The 24,155-nt window shown below is 33.9% G+C and overlaps 1 protein-coding gene across 8 annotated transcripts in view; it reads left to right on the plus strand.

Moving 5' to 3' along the window:
- The first annotated feature begins 4,887 nt into the window (after nucleotides 1-4,887).
- LOC129799701 (actin-binding LIM protein 1) overlaps nucleotides 4,888-24,155 on the plus strand; it is a 275,681-nt gene continuing 256,413 nt past the window's right edge. For all 8 annotated transcript variants that reach the window (XM_055843859.1, XM_055843860.1, XM_055843862.1 and 5 more), the window contains exon 1: nucleotides 4,888-5,097. In XM_055843859.1, coding sequence (XP_055699834.1) covers nucleotides 5,094-5,097 — 4 coding nt within the window. In that variant the 5' untranslated portion in view covers nucleotides 4,888-5,093. The remainder of the gene's footprint in view (nucleotides 5,098-24,155) is intronic.

Below are 24,155 nucleotides of genomic sequence, written 5' to 3' on the forward strand. Positions count from 1 at the left end.
TAGGGATGTTTCTTTTGTCACTTTTGACTCTTGGTTCTCCAATCTGTGTTTCTTTAATTGTTTTTAGAGTTTTCTTTTGTTTCAGGACAAGGCAGCTGACCGCGTCGATTTGTTGATTTTCCGCAAAATCGCGCCGATTTGCCGATCTCAGAAAATCATGCCGATTTGTCAGTTTTCGGGGCATAATCGGAGTTATTCGAATAATAAAAATAAAACTTGTTTTAATAAATATTTAAAACACGTCGTAAGAAAGTACAGAACTGGATAGGTTAATTTAAGTAGCTTGATTTACTTTTTTCGGAACTACAGTAGGTGTCAAAAGTTTGTTGCCCCATGTATGATCGGAAAAAACCAGGTGCAAAAAATGATAAAAAAAAAATACTTTTAAATTTTTTTCTATTTGCAAATTAGTAGCCTGTTATCCGTAGATCTTATTTATGTATTTCGAAAAAAATATTTCATTTTATTTCATATTAAAAATTATTGTTTTCCAAAAGTTTTTCATTTTTCATGCGTCAAAAGTTTGTTGCCTCATTTGAAAAGTTACTCAAAATTCGAGTAACTTTTCAAATGAGGCAACAAACTTTGACGCATGAAAAATGAACAACTTTTGGAAAACAATAATTAATAATAATTAATATTTTTTTATGAAATAAAATGAAATAATTTTTTCGAAATACATAAATAAGATCTACGGATAACAGACTACTAATTTGCAAAAAGAAAAAAATTAAAAAGTAATTTTTCCATTTTTTCTATCATTTTTTACACCTGGTTTCCCGACATACATGAGGTAACAAACTTTTGACACCTACCGTCGTTGCGGGTGACTTTGCACTCTGCTGTCCGTAAGACTTTCATAAATTCTAGCACTTATTGATGGTCTTCGCCGATCCGGTCTACCATGTCAAAGTATATAGGGATATGTTATGTACCAAGTTAGGTAGAATGATCCCTAAAAGGATTCTTGTAGTTTCAGTAATAGTCAATGAAATGCTAAAATAGGTATTTTGTCAAAGAACGGCTCCGTGAAAGTTATCTGAAGGTGCAGTTCCAAAATCGATTTCAGAGTAGTAAATTGCCCAAATCCAATCTAAATTTATCTGGCTAGAATAATCCACTTCGATTTTGTTGATTATTTTTATTAAAATTTTTTTTCACTTACTATGTTCCTAAGAACGCATAGACATTTTTTCCCCTCCTCACTCCCCCCATCTATTCCCTCCAAAACCATGTTTTTTCGGTTTTTCTCAAAATCGCATGAAAAATAGATGTTTCGCCCAAACATACCTATCATCGAAAAATTCGCCATTTTGAGTTATTGAAGGTCAAAGGTCAACTACTTTGGAGCGCCCATTTTTCAACCGATTTGGTTAAATTTGGATTTTTTTTGAAAAGTATTATAATTTCGAACCCGGCTGCATGAGTCCTTATCGGTAAAGTACCGATTTTTTTTTAAATTTCAAATTGTAGATTGATTTAATCAATTTTGGCATTGTGGATAAATTTTAATTATTCACAAGATTTCTAGATTCATAAACTTTAACAAAAATCTATTTAATTATCGCAAAAATAGATAAAATATTTAAAAAAAAAATCTAAAAATAAAAATAGAAATACTTATTACAAAAAAGAGATGACATAATGTCCCAGCTTTGCGAAATGCCCGAACCCACGAAATAGAGCTCACCATGAATTAGTTTTTCGCATGATATTTTGGTGCGTATAGTGGTCTACTCTACTAGAGATCAAGTTGATTCATAAACCATAAAAAACTTAATTTGCTAAAACTTAATTTTTGTCATCTTTAAAGGAAATGTACTAGGGTAAAATGAGGTAATTTGTAACCATTTATAATTTGGGACATTTGAGACTTTCTCATTGTTTCAGATGAGCAAAGAGAAAACAAAGACCGCGAAATAGAAGGAAAAGGCAATTGAGAAGAACAGAAAGAGCTTTTCTTCCATTTGAATTTCTAAAATGGTGAGAAAATCTCAATTTTCCCAAATTGTAAATGGTTCCAAATTACCCCATTTTACCCTACAGCAGAAAATCACTTTTAAAGATTAGTTTTTTGCATAAAGGATTATTTTTTGAATTTTTAACTAAAATTGTTCTGATTGCAAAATTAATCGTTGGCTTCGTCCCTGAAACTAAAAAGAGATTGTAAAGCAGAGGTGTGCAAGAGCCGTTTGAAACCGAATAAACGTCAAAATAAGTTTGTTCAAGTAGTGTTTTGACCATTGACGTACAAATTTCTTTTGACGTTTTTTTCGGTTTCAAACCGTTCTTGCACTCCTCTGTTGTAAAGGATCTCAGCTTTAATGAAAAGTGGCGGGACACATTTTAAAGTGTGGCACCTTTGAAATTGGGATTTTTCACCTATTTTTAAATAAAATTAAGCTGAATCGTGATATAATTTAGCTGCATAAACAGATCGAGAAGCTAAATTACGTTATGAGCTCAATTCAATTTGAAAATAGAAGAAAACTCAGAAAACTCCAATTTCAAAGGTGTCCCACTTCCCCCTATAACGAGGTTTATATTTTATTGAATCCTTTCAATTAGTAAAAATAGTTGTGAGTGGAAAATTAATCTTAAATTGACATTTTTTGATTATTTTCTGAGAAAAATATTATATTAGGTGAGATTCTTAACAATCTCACCTACTATAATCCTAATAAAATTTCATGTCGTCCGATCGACCTCAAACTTGGCCAAAATGTGTTTCGCCACTTCCTGATTCCGGCCGGCCGCTCTTTGGAGCTTAATAGCTCCTAAACTAAAAAAGATATCGACTTGCGGTTTTCGGCAAAGGTTATATATCGTATGAAAATTGCAACTTGGTGCATAGACCCCCCACCCCCCACCCCTCCTTCCGCCATTTTGAAGACCCCCCTTTTTTTGTTTTCTCAATAGCTCCGCCCCTATGGCATTCAGCGGACTCAAATTTTAGTATGTTATAGCTGGGCCTTAGAGCTTTCCATCAATACCAAACTTAAGGTCCCCCGACCCCCCTGACCCGAGCTATAAGGGTCCAAAAAAAATTTCTTAAAATGGCCATAACTCCGGTTCTAATTGTCAGAATTTAAAAAGTGAGGGCTTTTTGGAAAGCTCTCGTGAAATGCCACTTCCCCTTCTAACATCGCAAGTTCATAAAACCACCGCTAGGGGCGCTTTTTTTAAAAAGAAAATTTTTAAATCTTAAAAGTTAAATAACTCAAAAATTCCATTGTGCATCGGGCTGAAAATTTAGTATGTTGTAGCCGTTGATTATACCTATCAAACAAAAAAAACCTTAAGTCGATCCATAACCCCTGACCCGAGCTATAAGGGGTCAAAGTTCGAACATTGACCGGCCTCTATCTCCGGTTCTAATTAACATAGCGACCTAAATTTTACCTTTTTGGTTTCGTCTCGATGAGCACTTTCAGATGGAAGTTCAAAAAGTCACCACAGGTGGCGCTGTGATAGCGTCAAAATTCATCGAAATTCAAAGTCACTTTTCTCAAAAACGGCATTGTGCAAGTTAATGAAATTTTAGTATGTTGTAGTCCAGTCTAGGACGTTTCCAAAATGGTGCAAATGCGCGCTGTGGTTAAAACAGAACCGGAGATATGAGGGGTCAAAGTTCACAAAATTCAAAAAATCATATCTCCGGTTCTATGTGACCGATTTTGATGAATGAGGGCTTAAACGAAAGATCTCACCAAATGCTACAACTTTCTAGAATATTTGAACTTCGTGGGACCAACACCAGGGGCGCCACAGTCGAAAAACCAATTTCAATATCACATAACCTCAATTATCTCGACTGTCGCTGAACCGATTTTGATGATTACTTCAACATAATTGTAGAGGACATTTGTCTCTACATTTCGTCCATACATCATTTTCCGCTCAGACTACGCTATCACTCCAATTTTGTCGTTTAAGTGTGAAAAAATTGATTTTTCCCATAATAACGCTTTGAAATCACTCAGATGCCAATTTGACTGCCTCTACTCCACCAAGACACTTAAAATAGGGTTTTAAATGGAAAGTCTCACAAAATACAACAATTCTTTGATATAGTTGAAGTTCAACAAATGACTACTTGGGGCACTCTGGATGAAAAAACAAGTTAAGAAACAAAAAACCTCGATTATCTTGGCTTCTGAGTAATCGATGAGATCATGTTCTATAGGAAAATTATAGAGTACATTCTGGTCTACATTTCACCCATATATCACTTTTGTGCCAGTTCATCCCAATCCTTGATATTTTGGTTTAAATACAAAATTTGTATAATTTCACGAATTTGATTCAAGATAACTGAATGGCGACTCACAATTTCAGCTCTAAATCGAATTTGCATGCACTCCGAGTTAGCTCACGTTAAGAATCTCACCTACATAAGCCGGTTAGGATTATCTGTCCTTTTTAATGACTGTCCCTTGAAGTCAATCTTTTGTAGATATATTTAGGGTAGCAGAAAAATTGATCCTTTTGTTACTTAGAAACTGGGGTTGTATCTATAATACCCTTTATACCGCTGTATAGATTCCCCAAGCAAAGAAAAAAAATATTAAAGATTTGATTACCAATCTCAAATCAAAAATAAGGCAAAGTTTAAACAAATTGGAAATTCACATTGTGTACAAATTATGTAAATATTTATTTAAAAGTTTCATAAAAATCACATTTTATTAAATGTGATGTTTAAAAATATTAATCTTTGTTTCAAATGCTAACCACATGATAAAAGCGTTACTTTTTAAAATTACCGCGTTCCACAGGTTCCACATCTTCCATATGTTCCTCCAGCGCCCCTGGTGGATTTGCCGTGCGAAATCATGACATCGCCGAAAGCGCCAACTTGAATCAAATAACCCGAAACAAAAATCTTTGGAACAAAAATTTTAGTCTCGCTCGAGTTGTCAGAGCGCACGTTTACGGTGAAGAAAAGTGGCTTTTTTGTGTGGAAATGTGTCCTTCCAATTGATATCCCAGTGATTAAAGTCTTCTACAGCTATCCGTGGTGTCGTTAAGTGGTAAAGTGTGAAAAATAGCAGCTCAGAAATTGGTGAAAAAATTGCAGAAAATTTTCCGAAATGGGTGAGTCCGCCCCGAACGAAAAATTTCACAGGCCATCTTCGGAAAAATGCGAAACAATGCCGGGCCGGGAGTTTCTCACAATTGTATGAGAAATTAAGAGAGAATCCAATAGGAAAACATCTTGAGGGTGTTCCCTGGGAGCCTACGGATGTGTTCCGGGGGCAATTGTGCAGAGAATTCATCCAGAAAATCCCTTCCCCAAATTCTCACAGATTTTTCCTGACATTTTAAAACACAAAATTTCTCTGCTAAAATACACAAAAAATACCTATTTCTCAGTAGAAACTCGTTCGAGGCGGTGTTTATTCGCTAAATTTGCGTATGAATGCTAATTAATTAGAAAATGCAATATTGGAGAGAATTTTTCTCACACTCACACCACATTGACATTGAGTTTTTGAGCCACATTACTCCTTTGCGATTTCATTTTATTACATAATTTTCCACAAAAACCATCAGTCTTTTTCATTAACTTGGACGCCTGAGAGTTAGCTTTTCTATCGCATAAAATTCCTCCGTGTCGAGTGCTCTCGAAAATGGGAGGCATCAAATAAACACCGCATTTGATTGCGGCACAATGAAAGTTGCTGCGTGAGAAAGTGAAATGGGCCTATTTAGTGGCTAAGCGAGAGAAAAAATCCCGTGAATTTGATGAAAATGGGTGTGTTTGATACCAAACAAGGCATTTTGCAAAATTCCGCAAAGATCAGGCAAATTCCTGGCCAGATATTGCTTGAGAAAGTCTCCCTGAACTCCTCCCTGATTGCATGCAATTGACAGGACCTTTTGCATTTTCCTCCAAAACATCTCACACAACTAAAGTGTTAGTTTCATGCAACTGTCAAAAGCAATCATGCGCAAAAAGGACCTCGAAGGACCTTGAAGAAGGAGACTCAATCTGTGAGATAATGAGTCATTTTCCCAAGTAAATTGCACGAAAAAAAAGTCAGTAAGGTTTTAATGTTAAAAGAAAAAAGAGAAAATTGTGCATTGGAAACACATTGAAAGTGAGAAAAAAGTGAAGGAAAAAAAAGCTGATAAGAAATTGCGGTGAAACGATAAAGACATTGTCCTAATAGAGTCAACACCACAAACGGCAAGTGGAGTGAAAATCCATGAAAAATACTGAGGAGAGACTTTAATTTTAGATGCCGATAGAAGAGTGATTCAATTGATAGCACAGTGGGTGGTGGAGGGAGGAAGACAATTTGTCTCAAAAGGTCTTTTTCTGAGGGAATAAGACTGAAATTTCACACTGTAATTTGATTGTATTGATCTCACGAAGGTGGACTTTCACATGAGATAATTGCATTATCAAAAAGGTCTAAGGCAAGAACCCGGTAATACTGAACTGAAAACTTCATCATTTTGATGATAAGATAACCTTCATCAAAGGACAATAAGAGCCTGTACAGACCTGAGAATGTATCGAGAAACGGTTGAGCGTAATTACAATCGAAATAATGATTAAATTTTAGGTACTTCCATCGGTTAAAGGCCTCTACACATTAGCTGCAATTTTCGTCAAAATCGCTTCTTTTGTAGGAAATCGCCGGTACTACTATAATGACCTCTATACAGTATAAGATTTCGTAATTATTTGATATATTGAAGCAAATTATTTGCACCTGGTGTAGGAAAAACTGACAATTTTTTTTTCAATATCGCAAAATATGGACATAAATTTCTCTAGAAATATGTCAAAATTCCCTCAAAATGAGAATTTTTGAGGATATGCCTTCTAATGTGCATATGGCTTAACATTAAACCTACCAAGACCCGGTCAAATTGACCGGTTTCAAATTAATATATTTAAACGGTAGGGAAAACTAGGGCAAAAGTCACAAAACGGATATTTTATTTTTTTACAAGCTACTCGAGCGCTTCAAAAATTTCTAATTAGCGCAGTTTTTTAGGAAATTTACCGCTCTACAACTACGTGAAAGTAATATTCCTCTATTTTGTAAGGAAATACGTTTAGGGTAAGTGTGCCAAATTCCGGCCAGCTTGCAATTTCGGCCACCTTATTTGTTCCTCGAATTTCCATGAACTTTTAGATTTTACGTACTCTAGAGATTATAGAATGCAAAAGAATAACAAAAAATGTAGCTTCGACAAACGAGATGACGTGAAAAAGATATTGGAAGAATTCCCGAAGGGCAAGGAACTATGAGAATGAAGGTGGCCGAAATAGGATACCAAAACTATTTCTATATTTTTATTCATTTTAAAATGTATTAACAATGATTTTAGAGTAAATTTAGACGGTAAACTCTTTACAAGGTTCAAAGCAACACTCTTTCAGAAGAAAGAATAAAAAAAAATAGATAGATAGATAGATAGATATTTATTTCATCATCAATGACTTAAAAGCGCAATGCAAATATAACTTTGTGTAAGATTTGTAATTATGCGTCCACCGCCGTCTTAGCGTTGGTAACCAACCTACTCCGGAGTATTTATCAAATCAAATTGTATTTAAAATATAACATTTCAAATTTGACACTTTGGCGCTTGCATGGAACTATGCCGAAATTTGGCACACTTACCCTATCGAGCCGATTTCTAAAAGGTAATTTTGTGACCATTTTCAAAAATGCTGGGGCAAATAATACCAGACATGGAGTATTTTCATATTTTGATTCGCTTTATTACGGGCTTCCGTAAATTTGAAAAACTACCGAGAGGACATATTTTCATAGAAAATTTATTCATCTACTTTATTTAGCTTTTCAAGCTATTTTAGAAAAAAACACACAAAAAAAGACTGCAAATCGTTTGACCAATGCAAATAACAAGCGGCGAGATATGGTAATGAGGTTTCTTTTCGCCGTGAGACATCAGAAATTGCTTCGCTTTTTGTTACTTTTTGCTCTATACCTTTTGTTACTTTTTACCCCAAGTGGCCATTTTTAATAAAAGGATTTCTGGAGAAAAGAACCTTTGTGAAATTCTAAAATAGATAGCGGATTCGTATTCAAAGAATCCAAATTATTTAGAAAATATTCACTAGTGCATCAATTTTGGAAAATAAGTAGGTAATAATTGATATCTTCTGCAAGGAAAATATTTCAAAAATAGGACTAAAAATTTTGATTTTTTTTATTTTCTAAATTCCTTGTTCGAATTCTAAGAAACTTACGAGATTGAAGAAGGTCTATGGAGGCTATCTATAGAAAAAAATTGAGCCGCTATCTTTTTTACCTTGAAAGATATTGAATTTTGAATTTTTCGATTTGTGACTTTGCCCCAGTCTCCCCTACAATGTCACTATCAAATTTTATGAATTTCTTAAAATATAGGGTCGAAGAAACACCTCTTCGACAGGGAACCCCTACTGACACTTTTGTCAAAATCTTGAAATTTATTTAAATAATCTAATAAAAGGTAAATAATATGACGTTTTTTCCTTAGTATACGTTTTTTTGATAAGGATAGGTGTACAAATTACGTATTCAAAATGATACAGAGTAGGGTGTCAATAAGTCCTTATATGACTTCTTAAAGTGTCAGTAGGTGTTCCTTTCACCCTACATGTAATATATTTTTCAGTGTTTAAATTTTATTTATTTTTTACTCTTTTCGAAGACAAATATGTTGAGTACCTTTCCGCGGTTTGTCATTTGACTAAAAAACGATCAAAACAGTCGGAAGATTTCAGTGTTAATGATCCTTATTCGGACTTCAGACCTAGGTCTTAACTATATGGCTTAACTTTTTTATATTCTTACAATCAGGATTTTTTGCAAATTTTTAATTTAGAATTAGATATTAAGGGTAAATTATGCATTAAATTCTGAGAAAATAATAAAATTGCTTGTTGTTAAGGATTTTGAGACCCTTGGGAACTGGGCAAAACTTCTAGTCTGAAGACCGTCTTAAGCCCTGGTCAGACCTACGGTTCAAGCCGAAATGCAACTAATCTCGTTCATAGCCAAGTCAGTTTATTATCCATCACTAAAGGGCCCTGAGACTTACATCTACTGTGTCACAGGTAGAAGATTAGATCAGATTAGATTATCAATTCAAGCGCTTTCCAACTTCATTTACTGCCCCAGCTCCGCCCGACTCCAACAGAAGCCAACCCACCCTCCTCATACTCGTCCTTGCCATGTCGTCGTCTGCATTCAGGTCTTAGTTTTGGCCCCTTATACATCCCATTTCCATTAAAACTCTTTGATTCAAAGGATTTGTGTATCCAGGAGGGTGACATTAGCTCTGAAAAATGCGACCGGTTTTAGTGTAAGTTTTCCCTGTTTTCGTACACATTTCACGAGATCATTTCTAAAACTACGTAGGTTGTCAGTTTAGGATTTTTGGTTGCCTATTCCATATTAAGTTGGCTTTTATTTTGTATTTGTATTTTTCGCTAATTCATTCTACAATGACAAAAAACAGCTAATAAACTCAAAAGATTTTTCGGCACGCTAGAAACATATTTGACATATGGGAATGGGAACATAGGAAACGTCATGCTCCTGTGTGTACCTAGCATTCCAGTCTTCCGGGTGAATTTCATTAGACCTTAGGCTTTAATTTTGGAAATTCTTCCTAAGCGAGCTGTGTACCCAGTAGTGCTCGTTTTGCGTTATATAGAGACTAGGACAGTCACATACGTAATATAGGACTGTTTCCTCAGTGTTGTTAGATCCTTTATGGATCATATTATACTGTATAGGGTTATGGCATTACTTATAACCTGCTCACACACTTATGAAATTGTCGCAAAAATTTTAAAATTTTGGTCGTAAAATGATCTTGAAGGACCACAAGATTAAGAGTATTTGATTAGGATACATCTCATCACGATTTTGTGGTTGCTCGAAATCATATTGTGATAAAAATTTCGATGAGGCCTAAGTATAGACAGACCTGGTGTTTGTTTAGACAGTTTGTTCCTCGGTAGTACATTTATAGTCGTCACTATCCGCGCCTATCACAGACATAGAATCTTTGATAAATTAACAATAAACCTATGATTCGAACTGGTGAAACTGCAATGATTAGCTTTCTTAAAACGTTAAAAACGATTTGAATTGACCAACTATTGCATGCTTGATAATATGTTTTGGATGTCATTTTCCAAAAGCTGTTTTTGCGAAAAAAAAACGTTTCTTTGTTGCTGTTGAGAAAAGATAGAAAAGGCCAACTGTAACTTTTGACACATTTTGCATCCCGTGTGGTCGTTTCTTATACGGGCTGCAGACCTAAGGTTTAGCTATATGGCTTAACTACTCTAATTTTTTTATCAATTATGATTTTTTGGAAAAATTTAACTTAGGATTGGATGATTAAGGACAAAAAATGATCTGATTAGGCTGTCAAAAAGCAATAAAATTGCTCGCTATTTAAGTTTTTGAGACATTCGGGAACTGGGCTAAACCCCTAGTCTGAAACCGGCCTTAAACTGATTTGATTTTGGAGCTGGAGAGAATTTGGAGAATATGTAATATAAGATGTTGATGAATAAATTTATCAATTTATCTATCTATCAATCTATAATAATATTAAACCTTTATGGCCTGAAAAACTGTCAAAATTGAACATAAATTCCCGTGTGTAAATGCCCTTACAGCAAGATTAAAATTTTAATCTAAAACCAATATTACCGGCAAAGATAGAACCTCAAGTATTAGATAAGATAATGTTCAGTTCGGGAAAATAAAATGTCGTTCTTTTATTTTCAATTTCAATTTAAAAATATCTTAATCTTATTTTTTTTAAACAAGTCCATTAGAGTTTTTCTAAAACATTAATTGCTAACATAAAATGTGTTTATTTTACTTAATCATTGTTTTTTTTTTAGTTTTTAAAAGCTCCGGAAGTTTGGGCTTCTTTCGATTTCTATTTTGGTTATTCAAATGAAGTGTTCTGAAAAACTACTTTTAGGCATAATTTTTTATATGGTTTTGTGATATTTTTAATTGTTTTATGAAATTAATTAAAGTAAAATTTGATATTAGAAATCAAGTTCATTATCTAACGCATTTTGATACCTTCCAATGGCGTGTTATTTTCATCAGTTTAATGCAAAATTATGAAGGTTTTAAAATCAGTGACTTGCGACTGTTTAATTGCAATCCAATGTTGATAATTGATTTTAATTTCTCTAACAAATTAATTTGATGATGTGTAAAATCTAGAATTTTGGCATGTTTATGCCAAATGTCGCACAAGTGAGAAGTTAAAAAATTAGACAATCATTCAAAACGTTTATAATTTGAGGGTCAATGGGGAAACTAATACTTATTTGCATTTCAATAGAGCATATGAATCGGTTTTATTTTTCTGTATTAATAATTTAACTTTTAGATGACACGTTTTAACCTTGAGTTTTTGGGGTACAACAACAATCTCTCAAAAATTTTTGCTGACTGAAAGTATGATCTTAAAGATAATTGTTCTACAAATTAATCATACGTTTTGAAGGTTAATTGTAAAATGAGAAAGAAATCTGAGAAGAATTTACTTTAGCAATGAGTGTAAAAAGGTAATTAAAAAATTAACGTGATGAATTTTGTGTTTCTAATTAATGTTGATAAATGACTTTTTAATCGTGTTTTTTTTTAATATTCAATACTCTATCGTGATTTTTACCTTATTGAGTGAAGAAATTTTTATTCAATTGAGAGAACAGCAAGTATTTGCTCTGCAGAGGAAGTTCACTGACTTTTTATTTTTATTAAATTTTCTTCATATTGTGTGCGAGTATAAAACATATTATTTGAAAATTGACAAGATGATTGTTTTCCAAGACAGATAGAGAGGGATTTTTCTTTAGATTGACATTGAATATTTGTGAGAAAATTTTCAGTGTTTTTTTTAAAGGATTTTCTGTGGGAAATTTTTGAATGTGCAGTTTTCTATATACATCGAAATCCATTCATTTAGTGTTCAATTAAAGCTTGTTTTCCTGACAACACACACCGAAACGCGCCGTGACGACGACTGACCGTGACGCGATGGAGATGTTTAAGCTATTACATCATTGCTCATGTTTGACTGTTTTCCTAAGCAAAAAGATAAACCCAGTTGAATGTTGTTGTATCTTCGTGTGCGCCACGCGAATGTACTATTACTAAAATCGCCCTCAAATGTAAGTTTTTGAGAAATTCATGTGAGTGCGTACCGTATAGCAGGACTGGAGGTTATGTGGGTGGGAATTGGTAATATACATAGATAGAAAATTCCCATATAAAACATGACGTGCTGAAGAATGACATCTTAAATTCTGCTTAAAATTCTTCACTCGAACCATCTTTTGCACGACCAGGACTAATGTCAGCAAACTCTCTTAAAAGAAGTTACATAAGATGAATTGACGTGTACGCAATGTTTTTGTAGATATGTTTTTTTTTGTGTGTCGCACAATCAATTAATTCCGGGAGATGATGGAGAAAAATAAAGCACTAAGAATGAAAAGAGAGATTTATAAGAAAAGCTGCACGTACAAGAAGATTCATATAAAAGAGAGAAAAATTCTATTTTTATATTATCCACCTCGCGTCGTCATCATGATCATGGGTTACGGCTCTTTTTTTTATAAATTGTACAAAAAACACAGTGTTTTCTATCTGTGGCGTCGTTTTTGTTTTGTTCATAGAATTTATTATTATTTGACGGAGTACCCCTCTTGCACGGCATACAAAGTATACACAAGAGTAATGTGCATTTTAGTGAGTGATTTTTACCCATTCACAAAATCTACAGCGATGCCTCGATATGAGTTTATTTTGAAATATTTTAAAGTATGAGAAGAATGCATCCTTAATCACCTGAAAGTATTTTCTGTGATTAGACGAAATGTTCAATGCATTTACCTGCTATTGGTATTTTATGCTCAAATATGCCTATTTCATATTAATGATTCTTATTAGAATCAAATTAGATATGCAAATAAGGTTTTCGAGAGTTACGGAATAATGAAACTTTCTCAGTTCTTATTTGGAAAAGATGTTACAGTAGACTCTTTCTCAATCGGGCATATGGGGCAAAATGTTACCCAAATTATCGAGAGATGTGAGCATCAAAATCATTGTAAATTCCACAAAAAGCGCTCAAATATAAGGAATCACGATAAAACAAGAGGAACTAAAGCGAATTTCAACAAATTTGTTTTAAAATCAAACGTGAAAAATATCAACAAAATTTTACACCCGATTGAAAAAGAGCCGATTGAGCGAGAGTCTACTGTATTTTGATTTTTGAGGTTACTTTGGGATTGTAAAGGCCTCTACACACTGAGAGCAATTGCCTTCCAAAACTATGATTTTTTTGGGATTGGTCGAAAACGCGCCTTGCGTTTTTTTTTTCATTTTTGGATATGTTTACAGACCCACGCACACATTTCGTCCTTATACGAAAATATCGTTGAACAGTTGCTAATAAAAGTTTTTCAAAGTCAAAGGTTAAAAAGGCTCTAGAGAGCGCATTTATTAACAGAATGGTATCACGTTTTGGGCTTCTTGGTAATAAGTAAAACCGACAAGTAATTTTTATCCGGAAATTAATTTTATTACTCTTAAATCTATTTTGTGGGATGTTTTGAGTGATTTGGAACCGGTAAATGAGGCGAAGCTACTTTTACGGTATATAATCTAAGTCACGTGTTCAAGCACTGAAATTCATAATAATAATAATACGGGCACAACATTCCATGAAGGAACAAGGCCTTCCCGCAAGGGGATTTCTAGACATGCATTATTATTTTTTCTTGTACGGGATGAGGTTGTCAGCCCCATGGCCGTGGAATCAAATGCTGTGAAACTCACTGGATGCAATCCGAACAGCTTTACCACCAGAAAAATTCCTGGTGACCTAAAGGGGATTCGGACCCGGGACACTTGCATCATAGAGCGAGTGCTTCAACACTTGACCCATTCAGTGCCCTATGCACTGAAATTAGGCTGTCCAAAATTTGCTTTTAATACTTTTTTATCGACTAAAACAGCTAGCAAAACTGTTTAATAAACATTTTAAGTTGTTTTTAATATAAATGGTTTATTGGTCTCAGAAAATAACACGACAAAGTAGCATGTAACTCCCCCTCACGTACTTTTTAGAACTTTATAAAATAAAATTGATAGAATCGTCTTAGAATTCATTCAATGTTAAATTGTACCTTATTATAATCATGGTAACCTTAGGTAAACTATTACATTTTATATTATTTAGTTATTTATAACTGCAATGGTTTAGAAATTTGTGAGAATATAATATACCAAAAAGTTTAATTTTGATAATTTTATAAAATTAATTGCAGACCTCTGACGAGGAGTCTTAGGGTCTTGACAGACATGAGGATTAGCCGAGAGACGGCTTAGTGTAATTATATTAGAAATAATGGTTAAAGTGCATTTCCGTCATTTTCCACTAAGTCGTCTCTCGGCTTAAGACGTAAGTGTATCTAGGGCATTAGATAGTCTTCAGACTGGAGGTTTAGCCTCGTTCACATGGAGTTCTCAATTTCTAAATAAAGAAGCAGAGCATAATTTTTTAACAGACTAAAGGATTAATCGTTCTTATTAAATCATTTTAAATCTAAATTTTCTAAAAAAAAATTCGCCTTTATTGAAATTAAAAAAGGTAAGCCATATAGCTTAACCTCAGATCTAAGTCTGAATCCTTTATTAGGGCCCAAATAGACTCAAGCTGGTTCTCGAGAATATCCTTGTGAAATTTGGCAGTAAAGATTTATCCCAAATAGTCTCGAATTCCAATCTGGCAATCTAAAAGGTTTCATTAAGGTAATTTACACTGCCACATTAAGATTGAGATTGAGTTGTCCAAAAATATGATTTTGGGACACTGAGAACTTAAACAGTCTTCAGACTAGAGATTTAGCCCAGTTCCCGAAGGTCTCAAATTGGAAATAGTAACCAATTTTATTGATTTTTCGGAATCTAATAAATCATTTGTGTTTAATAATATAATACTAAGGTCAAAATTTTCAAAAAATCTTGACTTATATAAAAACTTAAAGAGGTTAAGCCATCTGGCAAACCTTAGGTCTGAAGTCCGTATTAGAATCATGGATTAGAAGTCCGTTCCTTAAATTTCCTTTACCTAATCCTAACTAAACATTCTGTAGAACGCGCCTGAGCCTATTTAACCCTTTAAGGATGATTGGGTCACCGGTCGGTGACTCAAAAATGAAACTTTTCCTACGGTCATCTAAAGTTGTGTTTTGCTCTAAAAGGTCAGAAAAAGTGATTTTTTGTGACCCCCAATTTTTGTCCTTCTCGTCCTTAAAGGGTTAAAGCATTTCGACCCTTTCAAAATTAGTAATTTTTGTGAAAATAGGATTTAGGTACCGCATTAAGAACTTAAATGATTTACCCCATTTCTTTCGAATACACAAGAAAAATACACAAAAAAATTAAACTAGCTCTTCGAGGCAGCTATAACGCACCCGAAGTTTTTGGAACACTTTTTTCTGGAACACGGTTATGAACTATATTCAGACTAACTAGGTCCAGCTAGTTTCTCTTGTATATTGACTTATTAGAAATTGCTTATTTATCATATAAGGTAAAGTACCCTTACTCGACCGGGTTCCTCTATTCGACCGGTGGGTCAATTTTTGAATATTTGATGGTGAATTTCATCAATTTCTATGAATTTGTCACTGATTCGTATTATTTAAAGAATAATTGACCTATTAATGTTAGATCATACACAAAATATTATAGCAAATATAATTAAATTGAATAAATAAATCTACCGGTCGAATAGAGGAACCGGTCGAATAAAGGGTACTTTACCTTAGTTGTTTTTTTTTACTTATTATAGAAAAAAAATTTAAAAGTCATGCACGCGTGAACTGCCCCACCCTCCTGTAAATATGTTTTTTACAACCGCGAATAGTAGAAGTTTCTTTTAAATGAACGTGTCTCCAGAGTGTAAAAATTGCACACTTTTCTAGTTCTTTGAGGAAAGACATTGAATACTTTGATAAAAATTCATAGTGTTACGTAATGGTTTAAAATTAAACTCACACAAATGGCATATATCGGTCAATTGCTTATCAGAGTTTTCATGAAATACTCATTTATCTTTCATTCGAATATGCGCTAGTGTCGCAAAATAATGCCCCACAGTCTCTTTCAAAAAGTTTAATTTTAGCATCATGAACACTAACTTTTTTTATGATGATATAAAATTTGTCTATGGTTTTTGCTATATCGCAAATTTCGCAAATTTCATTGAAATAAAAAATCGATTATAATTCTTTTATGACTATTCGCGAATTTTTGCGTAATACCTTGTTTGGGCATACTTCAACGTTTTAACACAGAAATAAGTCACAATAAGAGTAATTGAATACATTATTTATGTGAGACTGTTTCTTTCATTTATTTCATTTTTGAGAAGAAAAGTGGGTGGAAAGTGGTAAATTTTGTATATAGGAAAACCTGACAATTTTATTTGACAGCTCCAGGTTTTTTAACACCAATAAAATGTGGTGCTAAATTGGCAATAGTAAATGCATAAAAGATTCTTCGGGGTTCACCTGTAAACCTGTAAAATACATATAATATATTTTTCATCTCGCGGTGTCTTTTTTTTGAAAACTCTTTGAGTGTTGTAGATGAGGTTGAACGTTTTTGTTTTGAATAGATGATGTGAGAGCAAATGAATAAAATGGGAAATAATGGTTTAAGAGAGGAAGAGAAGTGGTTTTACAGTGTGTGCGGTTTAATTCAACTCTTTTATTTGCTAACTCCATAATAATACATTGTTGACTTCATTCTAGCTGTTTTTATATTTTGGGGGAGAAGAAGACACTTACTATAACTGAATCATTGGCTTTGTGAGAAGTCTCTATTTTTGTTTTCAAGAATTAGTCATTCAGATTTACAATATATGCATATGTTATAATTATTTTAGATTAGAGTTTTTAGACAATAATTGTGTTGATTGGTTGGATCTAATCGTTCACGATTTTTTTTCAAAGTTAAAATTTATTTATGTTTTCTGTCATATAAATATGCACTTACGGCACCTGTAATCATTATGATTTCACAAGTGTTACCAGTTCTAAAGATTTGTTTGATTTTTTAAGACCTTTCATCTTCTCTATACAAAGAATAATAGCCATTCAGTAGATTCGGCCTTTAGATAATATAACTTCTCAATAGTGATAAACATAGTTTTGCCTAGTTTACGGGCGTAAAAGTAAATGACAGCAAAATAAGTAATAAAACACTAACACAAATTAAAATTATCTCAGCTCTCAAAATCTCACAATTTTGCTCAGAATCAGTTCAAATTGGAAGAATATGTAACCATTTGCTGGCTTGTGGTTTAAATTGAGACATTTTGTGGGGAAGGAAAAGGTTGTAATTGACAGTAATTCACGGGAATAATATTTTTTGCAGTTATATCTTGAATGGCATTTTGTCATGGAATAAATTAAGAATTGTCTTGACATGGTGGTTTCCAATTAATTAACTCCAAGACATAATACCCCGCACAGATGAATATAAAAGATCCGTAGAATAATGAATATAAAAAAAACAAACGAGATATTCAAGTGATGCTGATGATCTCATCCAAAATGATTTTATAACATCAGACACACAGCTCAAGTCAAGACTGTCACGAGAGTTGACCAAGATATTACCAAAAGTCATTTGCATAATATGGTGAGTCAAAAACTCTTACTTTTGCTTCTCCAATAGCTAAAGGAGGAGATTGTGGGTCAAATCTATACGACTTCGTAATGGCTAAACTGAAGCACTGTGAATTGTGAAAAAAGAAATATAAAAAGAAATTTATATGGTGAAAAAGGGGTGGCAAAGTGACAATGACTTAGCGAAATGCTCGCACTTATTATTTCAATGCAAAATATTCTGTTAAAATTGGTTACGCAAAAATTGTTTGGATCATTTGAGTGATTTCAGTGGTTCAATTTATAAATGAAATAAGTTGTAAGAGTTCTGAAAGCATATTCGATTACATTATATTTTTTTACAGCGGGGTGATATTTGCTCCGAAAAATGCGACCGATTTTAGTGTAAATTTTTCCCTGGTTTCGTACACATTTCACAAGTCTGAAGTAATCTAATAATCTATGTCTGAAAGTTAATGTATGAAATTCGACTCCCTTACCCCCAGGGGGCCTTATTTTTGGAGAATTTAGGAAATTTGAAGTTTCGAGTTGTCTGATGTCTTGCTGTTTGTCCGTCTAAAGTCCAGACGGTTATGCTGAAAATAGACATAGGCTGATCCTGGAGAATACTCAGCTCGAAAAATTTGGCGGTAAAGGATCAGTCCAAACTATCATACACTGAGGATTTAGGATCAAGGATTAGCGTTTTCAGCGTAAATTTCTATTAAATCTCCACACTTTAATTGCTGAAAGATTTTTTAGGTGCATTATCAATGGATTTTTCGTACAGAAAGGTGCATTCTGACCTTCCCATTACTCCAATCTTAATGCATTTTAAGATTTTGCGACATTGCGTCCAATTACTCTCCATATTTTTTCACCTAATTGACATTTCGAAAAACATCCAAAATGAAGCTTTTTATTTTCAGACTTGGCGCTGATGTCGCCTAATCTCCGTAATTTCACTAGACCTCACGAATTTATTAGAAGATCAGCCTGATCCTCCAAATTTTGGGCTGATCCCTGAGTGTATTGACACCAATCCTCATTTTTCGGGCTTATCCCTAAGTCGATCCCTTGTGTCTATTTTGGGCTTTAGGATATAGAGACTTGAGACTATTGGGGGGCCCCCTATATTTAGATCCTGGGACCATTAACGTGCTCTTCATTTTAACCACCTCTCTTTCTACCCCTACAAAACCATGTATTTTTTGGGATTGCTCGAAAATGCGTCTTGTTTTTTTTTCATTTTTGGATATGTTTTAAAAATTAGCCAGGCAGACATTTCGACCTTATACGAAAATACCATTGAATCAGTCCTAATAACGATTTTTCAAGATGAAAGGTTTAAAAGGCTATAGATAGCGCAATTCTCAATCGAATGGTATGATATTTGGGGTTTTTAGAAAGGTCTTGGAATTTCTGACATCTGAATCGGTTCTAATCAGTTTTGAACCAAGAAGTAATTTTTGTCCGAAAATCAATGTTATTACTCTAGTAACTATTTTGCGCAATCTTTTGACTAATTTGGGAACCGGTTCAAATCGGTTGAGAACCGGTACACAGTAAACGATGCGAAAATATTTTTGAGGTATAGCATTTAAGTCACGAGATCGAGCATTTCGCAAAGCCTGGCACGCTTTGCCTCCCCTTTTTTCGAAATTTTCAAATTGGGAAAGTCAAAATAACTTTACATTACAGGGGGTAAACTTTGGGATTTCAAAAATTCTAGGAATTACATTATTATACTGCTGTCGTTCAGGAGTTCGAGCAAAAGACATAAAAATTATTCGACTCAATATGGGGTTTTCCTTCTGAATGTCTGTCTCAAAGTGATGGAGTAAGAAATTAAGTGAGAAACACGTTGTTAAAAAAAATGCTTGAAGCATTCAAATTAAAATTGCTATATTCGTTTTTCTCTTATTATATTTGAACATACAGAAAAGTGTAATTTTCTTCATGTTCACACTTTAGTTCTTTACGATTTATACTCAAATTGATATTACTGGAGCTTTTTGGTTTGAGCCAGTGTTGACCTTTTGCTGCTTTTTTTTAGAATGTCTATTCTCTGTCGGTATTAGGTGAGATTCTTAACAATCTCACCTACTATAATCCTAACAAAATTTCATGTCGTCCGATCGAGCTCAAACTTGGCCAAAATGTGTTTCAGCACTTCCTGATCACGAATATATATGTGGCTATTTTACGTTCCCGGCCGGCCGGCCGGCCGGTTTTGTTAGGATTATAGTAGGTGAGATTGTTAAGAATCTCACCTAATAGGGGTTTAAATGGAAAGTCCCGCAAAATACAACAATTCTTTGATATAGTTGAAGTTCAACAAATGACTACTTGGGGAACTCTGGATGAAAAAACAAGTTAAGAAACAAAAAACCTCGATTATCTTGGCTTCTGAGTAATCGATGAGTTCAAGTTCTACGGCAAAATTATAGAGAACATTCTGGTCTACATTTCACCCATATAACACTTTTCTGTCAGTTCATCCAAATCCTTGATATTTTGGTTTAAATACAAAATTTGTATAATTTCACGAATTTGATTCAAGATAACTGAATGGCGTCTCCCTACTTCAGCATCAAATCGAATTTGCATGCACTCCGAGTTAGCTCACGTTAAGAATCTCACCTACATAAGCCGGTTAGGATTATCTGTCCCTTTTATTTTATCCTAATGCATAAATTTTGGAAAATACAGTTAGAGGACACCCGGCAAGTAAAGACTCAAAGAAGGCTAAAAAAAAACATCAGAAAGTCCACAAAATTTTCCGGATGGTGTATTGTGTTGGAAATACGTCTTTGGGAAGAAGGCTGAGGGGATTTAGAGTGTAAACTATAGATGAGATTGTTCCCAAGGAACTAATTTACCCAAAACTGAAGCTCCTTATTGCTAGAAATACTGAACAGAAAACACCGCGTCCTAAACATCCCCGTTTTTATCCCGCAGTGCCCCGGATCAAGGATGTTAGGGACAGAACGACGAATTAAATATTTTTCCTTCTCCAAGAAAGCCCATTTATTTTCTGATCTCAATATTTTTTTTTTAATTTTTTTTTATTAAAGTCAATGCCTGTGAGTATACTATTGGCCATATGAAATTTTGAAACAGGTTTTTGGCTCTTTGATATAATGCTATTGGATTGTTTTTGAAAATTTTGGTACTTTATTCAGTTTACAAATTTTATTTTAGTTCACAATGTTATACGTGAAAATGTCTTTCAGAAATTTTCTTTACAAAAAAAACTTTTTTTTTTTTAACAAAAATTGTTCTCAGTGTGTAGAGGCCTTTATACCAACAAAATTTTCTTTTCGTGATTTTTATTTCATTCAAATTCTGTATACATTCCCTTTCGATAGCGAGTTTAAATTTTAGGAGTGACATGATAACTTCTCTTGGATTAGTATCGACTGTCGATTCGGAAAATTTTAATTAAATGGTAAAGCGTGGAATCGAATGAATTTCCCCATGGAAAAATGTCTCTCAATTCTTAGTCGCAGTAGATAAAAAAAAACCTAATGCAAATTTGGAAAGGTCATTTTATTGTGATTCTTTTAAAACCATTTCTTTGCTTTATTCAAATGGCTGGTTAGCAAACTCCCGCACCTTCTTCTTAATTCCCCTGATCAGGTTCTTGATAAGCTCTTCTCCACGGGCTCTGACGACGTTTTTCCATTTTAGCTTGAAATCAGGCAAACTTTTTAATTGGTTTAGCCTTTTTCCTGACATCATCCTTCAAAATTCCCCAATAGTTTTCAATAGGACGCAGTGCTGGTGTGTTGGGCGAATTAAACTCTTTCTGCACATAAATGACTCTATTGTCGTTGAACCACGCAATCGTATCCTTAAGCCCTAGACACACTTACGACTTAAGCCGAGAGACGAGTTAGTGGAAAATGATGGAAATGCAGTTAGACCATTATTTTTAATATAATTTCGCTAAGCCGTCTCTCGGCTAATCCTCAGGTCTGCCAAGGCCCTTAGCGTAGTGCCCTGATGCTAGATCTGGCCAAAACAATGGTGGAACGTCATGGCTTCGATAGAGCGGCAGAAGACGTTTCTTGAGACACTCTTCGATGTAAATGTCTTTGTTCATGATTCCGGTCATGAAAAATTCTTGACTTCGAAGACCACACGAGCAAATTGCCATTTAAACCAAGTATTTTTTCGGGAACTTGGTGTAGTTCTTGTATCGATACTTGCTGTGTACACCTGTGCGAGTATCTACCGTATAGTATTGTTGTCCAGGCAATTGGTGGAAGTCGTCTTTCACGATGGTTTCGTCGTCCATTAAAACACATCTTTCAAAACCTTTAAGAAGATGATCATTCAGCTTTCTGGACCTTGTTTTGGCGGACTGTCGTTGCTTATCTGTACTATGAGGTGCAGGTTGGGCTTTATAAGTCACTAAATCATTCTTCTTCTTAATTTTATGAAGAAGGTAGTGTGAAATACCCGTTTTTTTGGCCACATCTCGTAGGGATAGAGAAGGATTCCTCTTAAAGTACCCCAGCACTCTTTTCTCCATGTCGCGGTCTTAAATTCCAGGCTTCCTACCGCCAGCTTGCTTTCGAATAATCGCCTTTGTATACTTGAATCGCAATACTAGGGTAAAGTGATATAATTTGGAATTAGTGTTACAAGTTGGACAATTCGCCGGTACAAGTTGGACATGGCTTTTTTCTTGATAAATACAGTACAAAAAATGTTTTTAAGCACAAGGAACCAAATTATAAAACTAAAGCATTAAAAATATACAAATAAAAATGAAGTACTAAATTTATCAAGAAAAAAAGCCCTGTCCAAATTGTACCACTGTCCAACTTGTACCACTTTACCCTACCTTTCAGACTGTTGAGCGCGACTTTCCGGTGAGGTTTCCTATTTCCGCATAAGTCGCATTTGAATTTTGTAGGTAAATGTCAACTATCTGTTGTCGGATTCTCTCCATCTTCTTGAGATATCTCAACCAAAAATCAATATTTTTAATGAGAGTGATATCAAAATAAAACTAATGAAATGCACTAAAAATGACAACTGATAAACAAAAAGTAAAAAATTAGTTGAAAATATCAAAATCATATCAAGTTTTGGGGAAATTCAAACGATTCCACGCTTTAGTTACATTTTTTATGGGTGTTACAAATCTTTAGTTATATTGTTTTAAGAATGGTACAATAAGTGGTCCAATAATGTTTAAATACCGGTTATTCATTCGATCTATACCAGATACAGTTTAATCGATACTATAGCTTAGATCTTTTACTGGAGACAATTTGATTTGTCATATTACAATTCCTCAGTTGGAGTTACTAGAGTATATTATCAGGGTTCCGTTGATTTAAATTTCTCACCAAAAAAATAAAGGATACACTTTCAATTTCGATTTCCAAAAAAAAAAAACAAGAGAGTAATCTAATTTTACTCAATCAAAATTGTGCTCGATCAGCGAAAGGCTTTAAAAGTTGAATACGTCAATCATTTTAAGAACTTTCCAGATATTAACAGTTATGAGATTTGAATGTTTATGGCAAATGTTTTTATTAATTTTTTCTACTTCAAAATGGTATTCCCAAATTTAACTTTTATTTTTTTTAATTACTTCTAATACATCTTAATTTTTTAGATAATCTCCACTTTGATGTCCGGTTCCTAAATTACTAACCTATAGTAACCTTAATTGGATTCATAAGTCATTCATAAACCTAATAATGACTGACTTGAGTTTATGATATACATGAGGTGCCTTAATAGGATCAAAGTATTACATAGTTGCACGAAGATGGTCTATCTCTTTATTCTTTACGAGAGAGAGAGAACTCGATTGCTTCATCTAACAAAAGTCGTACAAAAAGCGAGTTCTTCGCGAAGTCTCACCTCCAGAATTTTCTCTCCCTTGTAGTATATTTCTCAATAGAATAGCTGTAATTGCGCAAACTTTTTTGCACACTTCTGAGCTCAATTGTGCATTATAAGTTCTGTTTGGTTTCCCCTGCTTGTTTGAGATTTATGTTTCTTTTTCTTTTTTTTCTTCTCAAAAAGTGTTTGACACGAGAAACAATTAAAGTTTGAAGAGAAAGGGGGAATTTTAAGGAAAGGTATTGTTCTTCTTATACTATTTTCCTCATAGTTTATGTGAGATTTGCAAAAAAATGTATATACATAGGTGTTGGGTGTGAATGATATAACTTTTTCTTTAAGCTTTGAAGTGTACATGTCTTCTTCTTTTTTGTGGAAATAAATATACACTTTTCCTTCTTATTATCAATTCTCTTCCATTCACAATGCTCTCCTGTTCTTTTGGATGGAAATACAAACGGTACCCCTGAGACTTGAACATTGTCTCACTGCCCTTCACACATTGGTGAATTTGTTGCACGATATATGGACGTTTTCTGAATATTCTTGGGCAGGTTGGGGGGAGGTGTGGCGT

The sequence above is a fragment of the Phlebotomus papatasi genome, chromosome 1 (genome assembly GCF_024763615.1).
Source record: "Phlebotomus papatasi isolate M1 chromosome 1, Ppap_2.1, whole genome shotgun sequence".
Lineage (NCBI taxonomy): Eukaryota > Metazoa > Arthropoda > Insecta > Diptera > Psychodidae > Phlebotomus > Phlebotomus papatasi.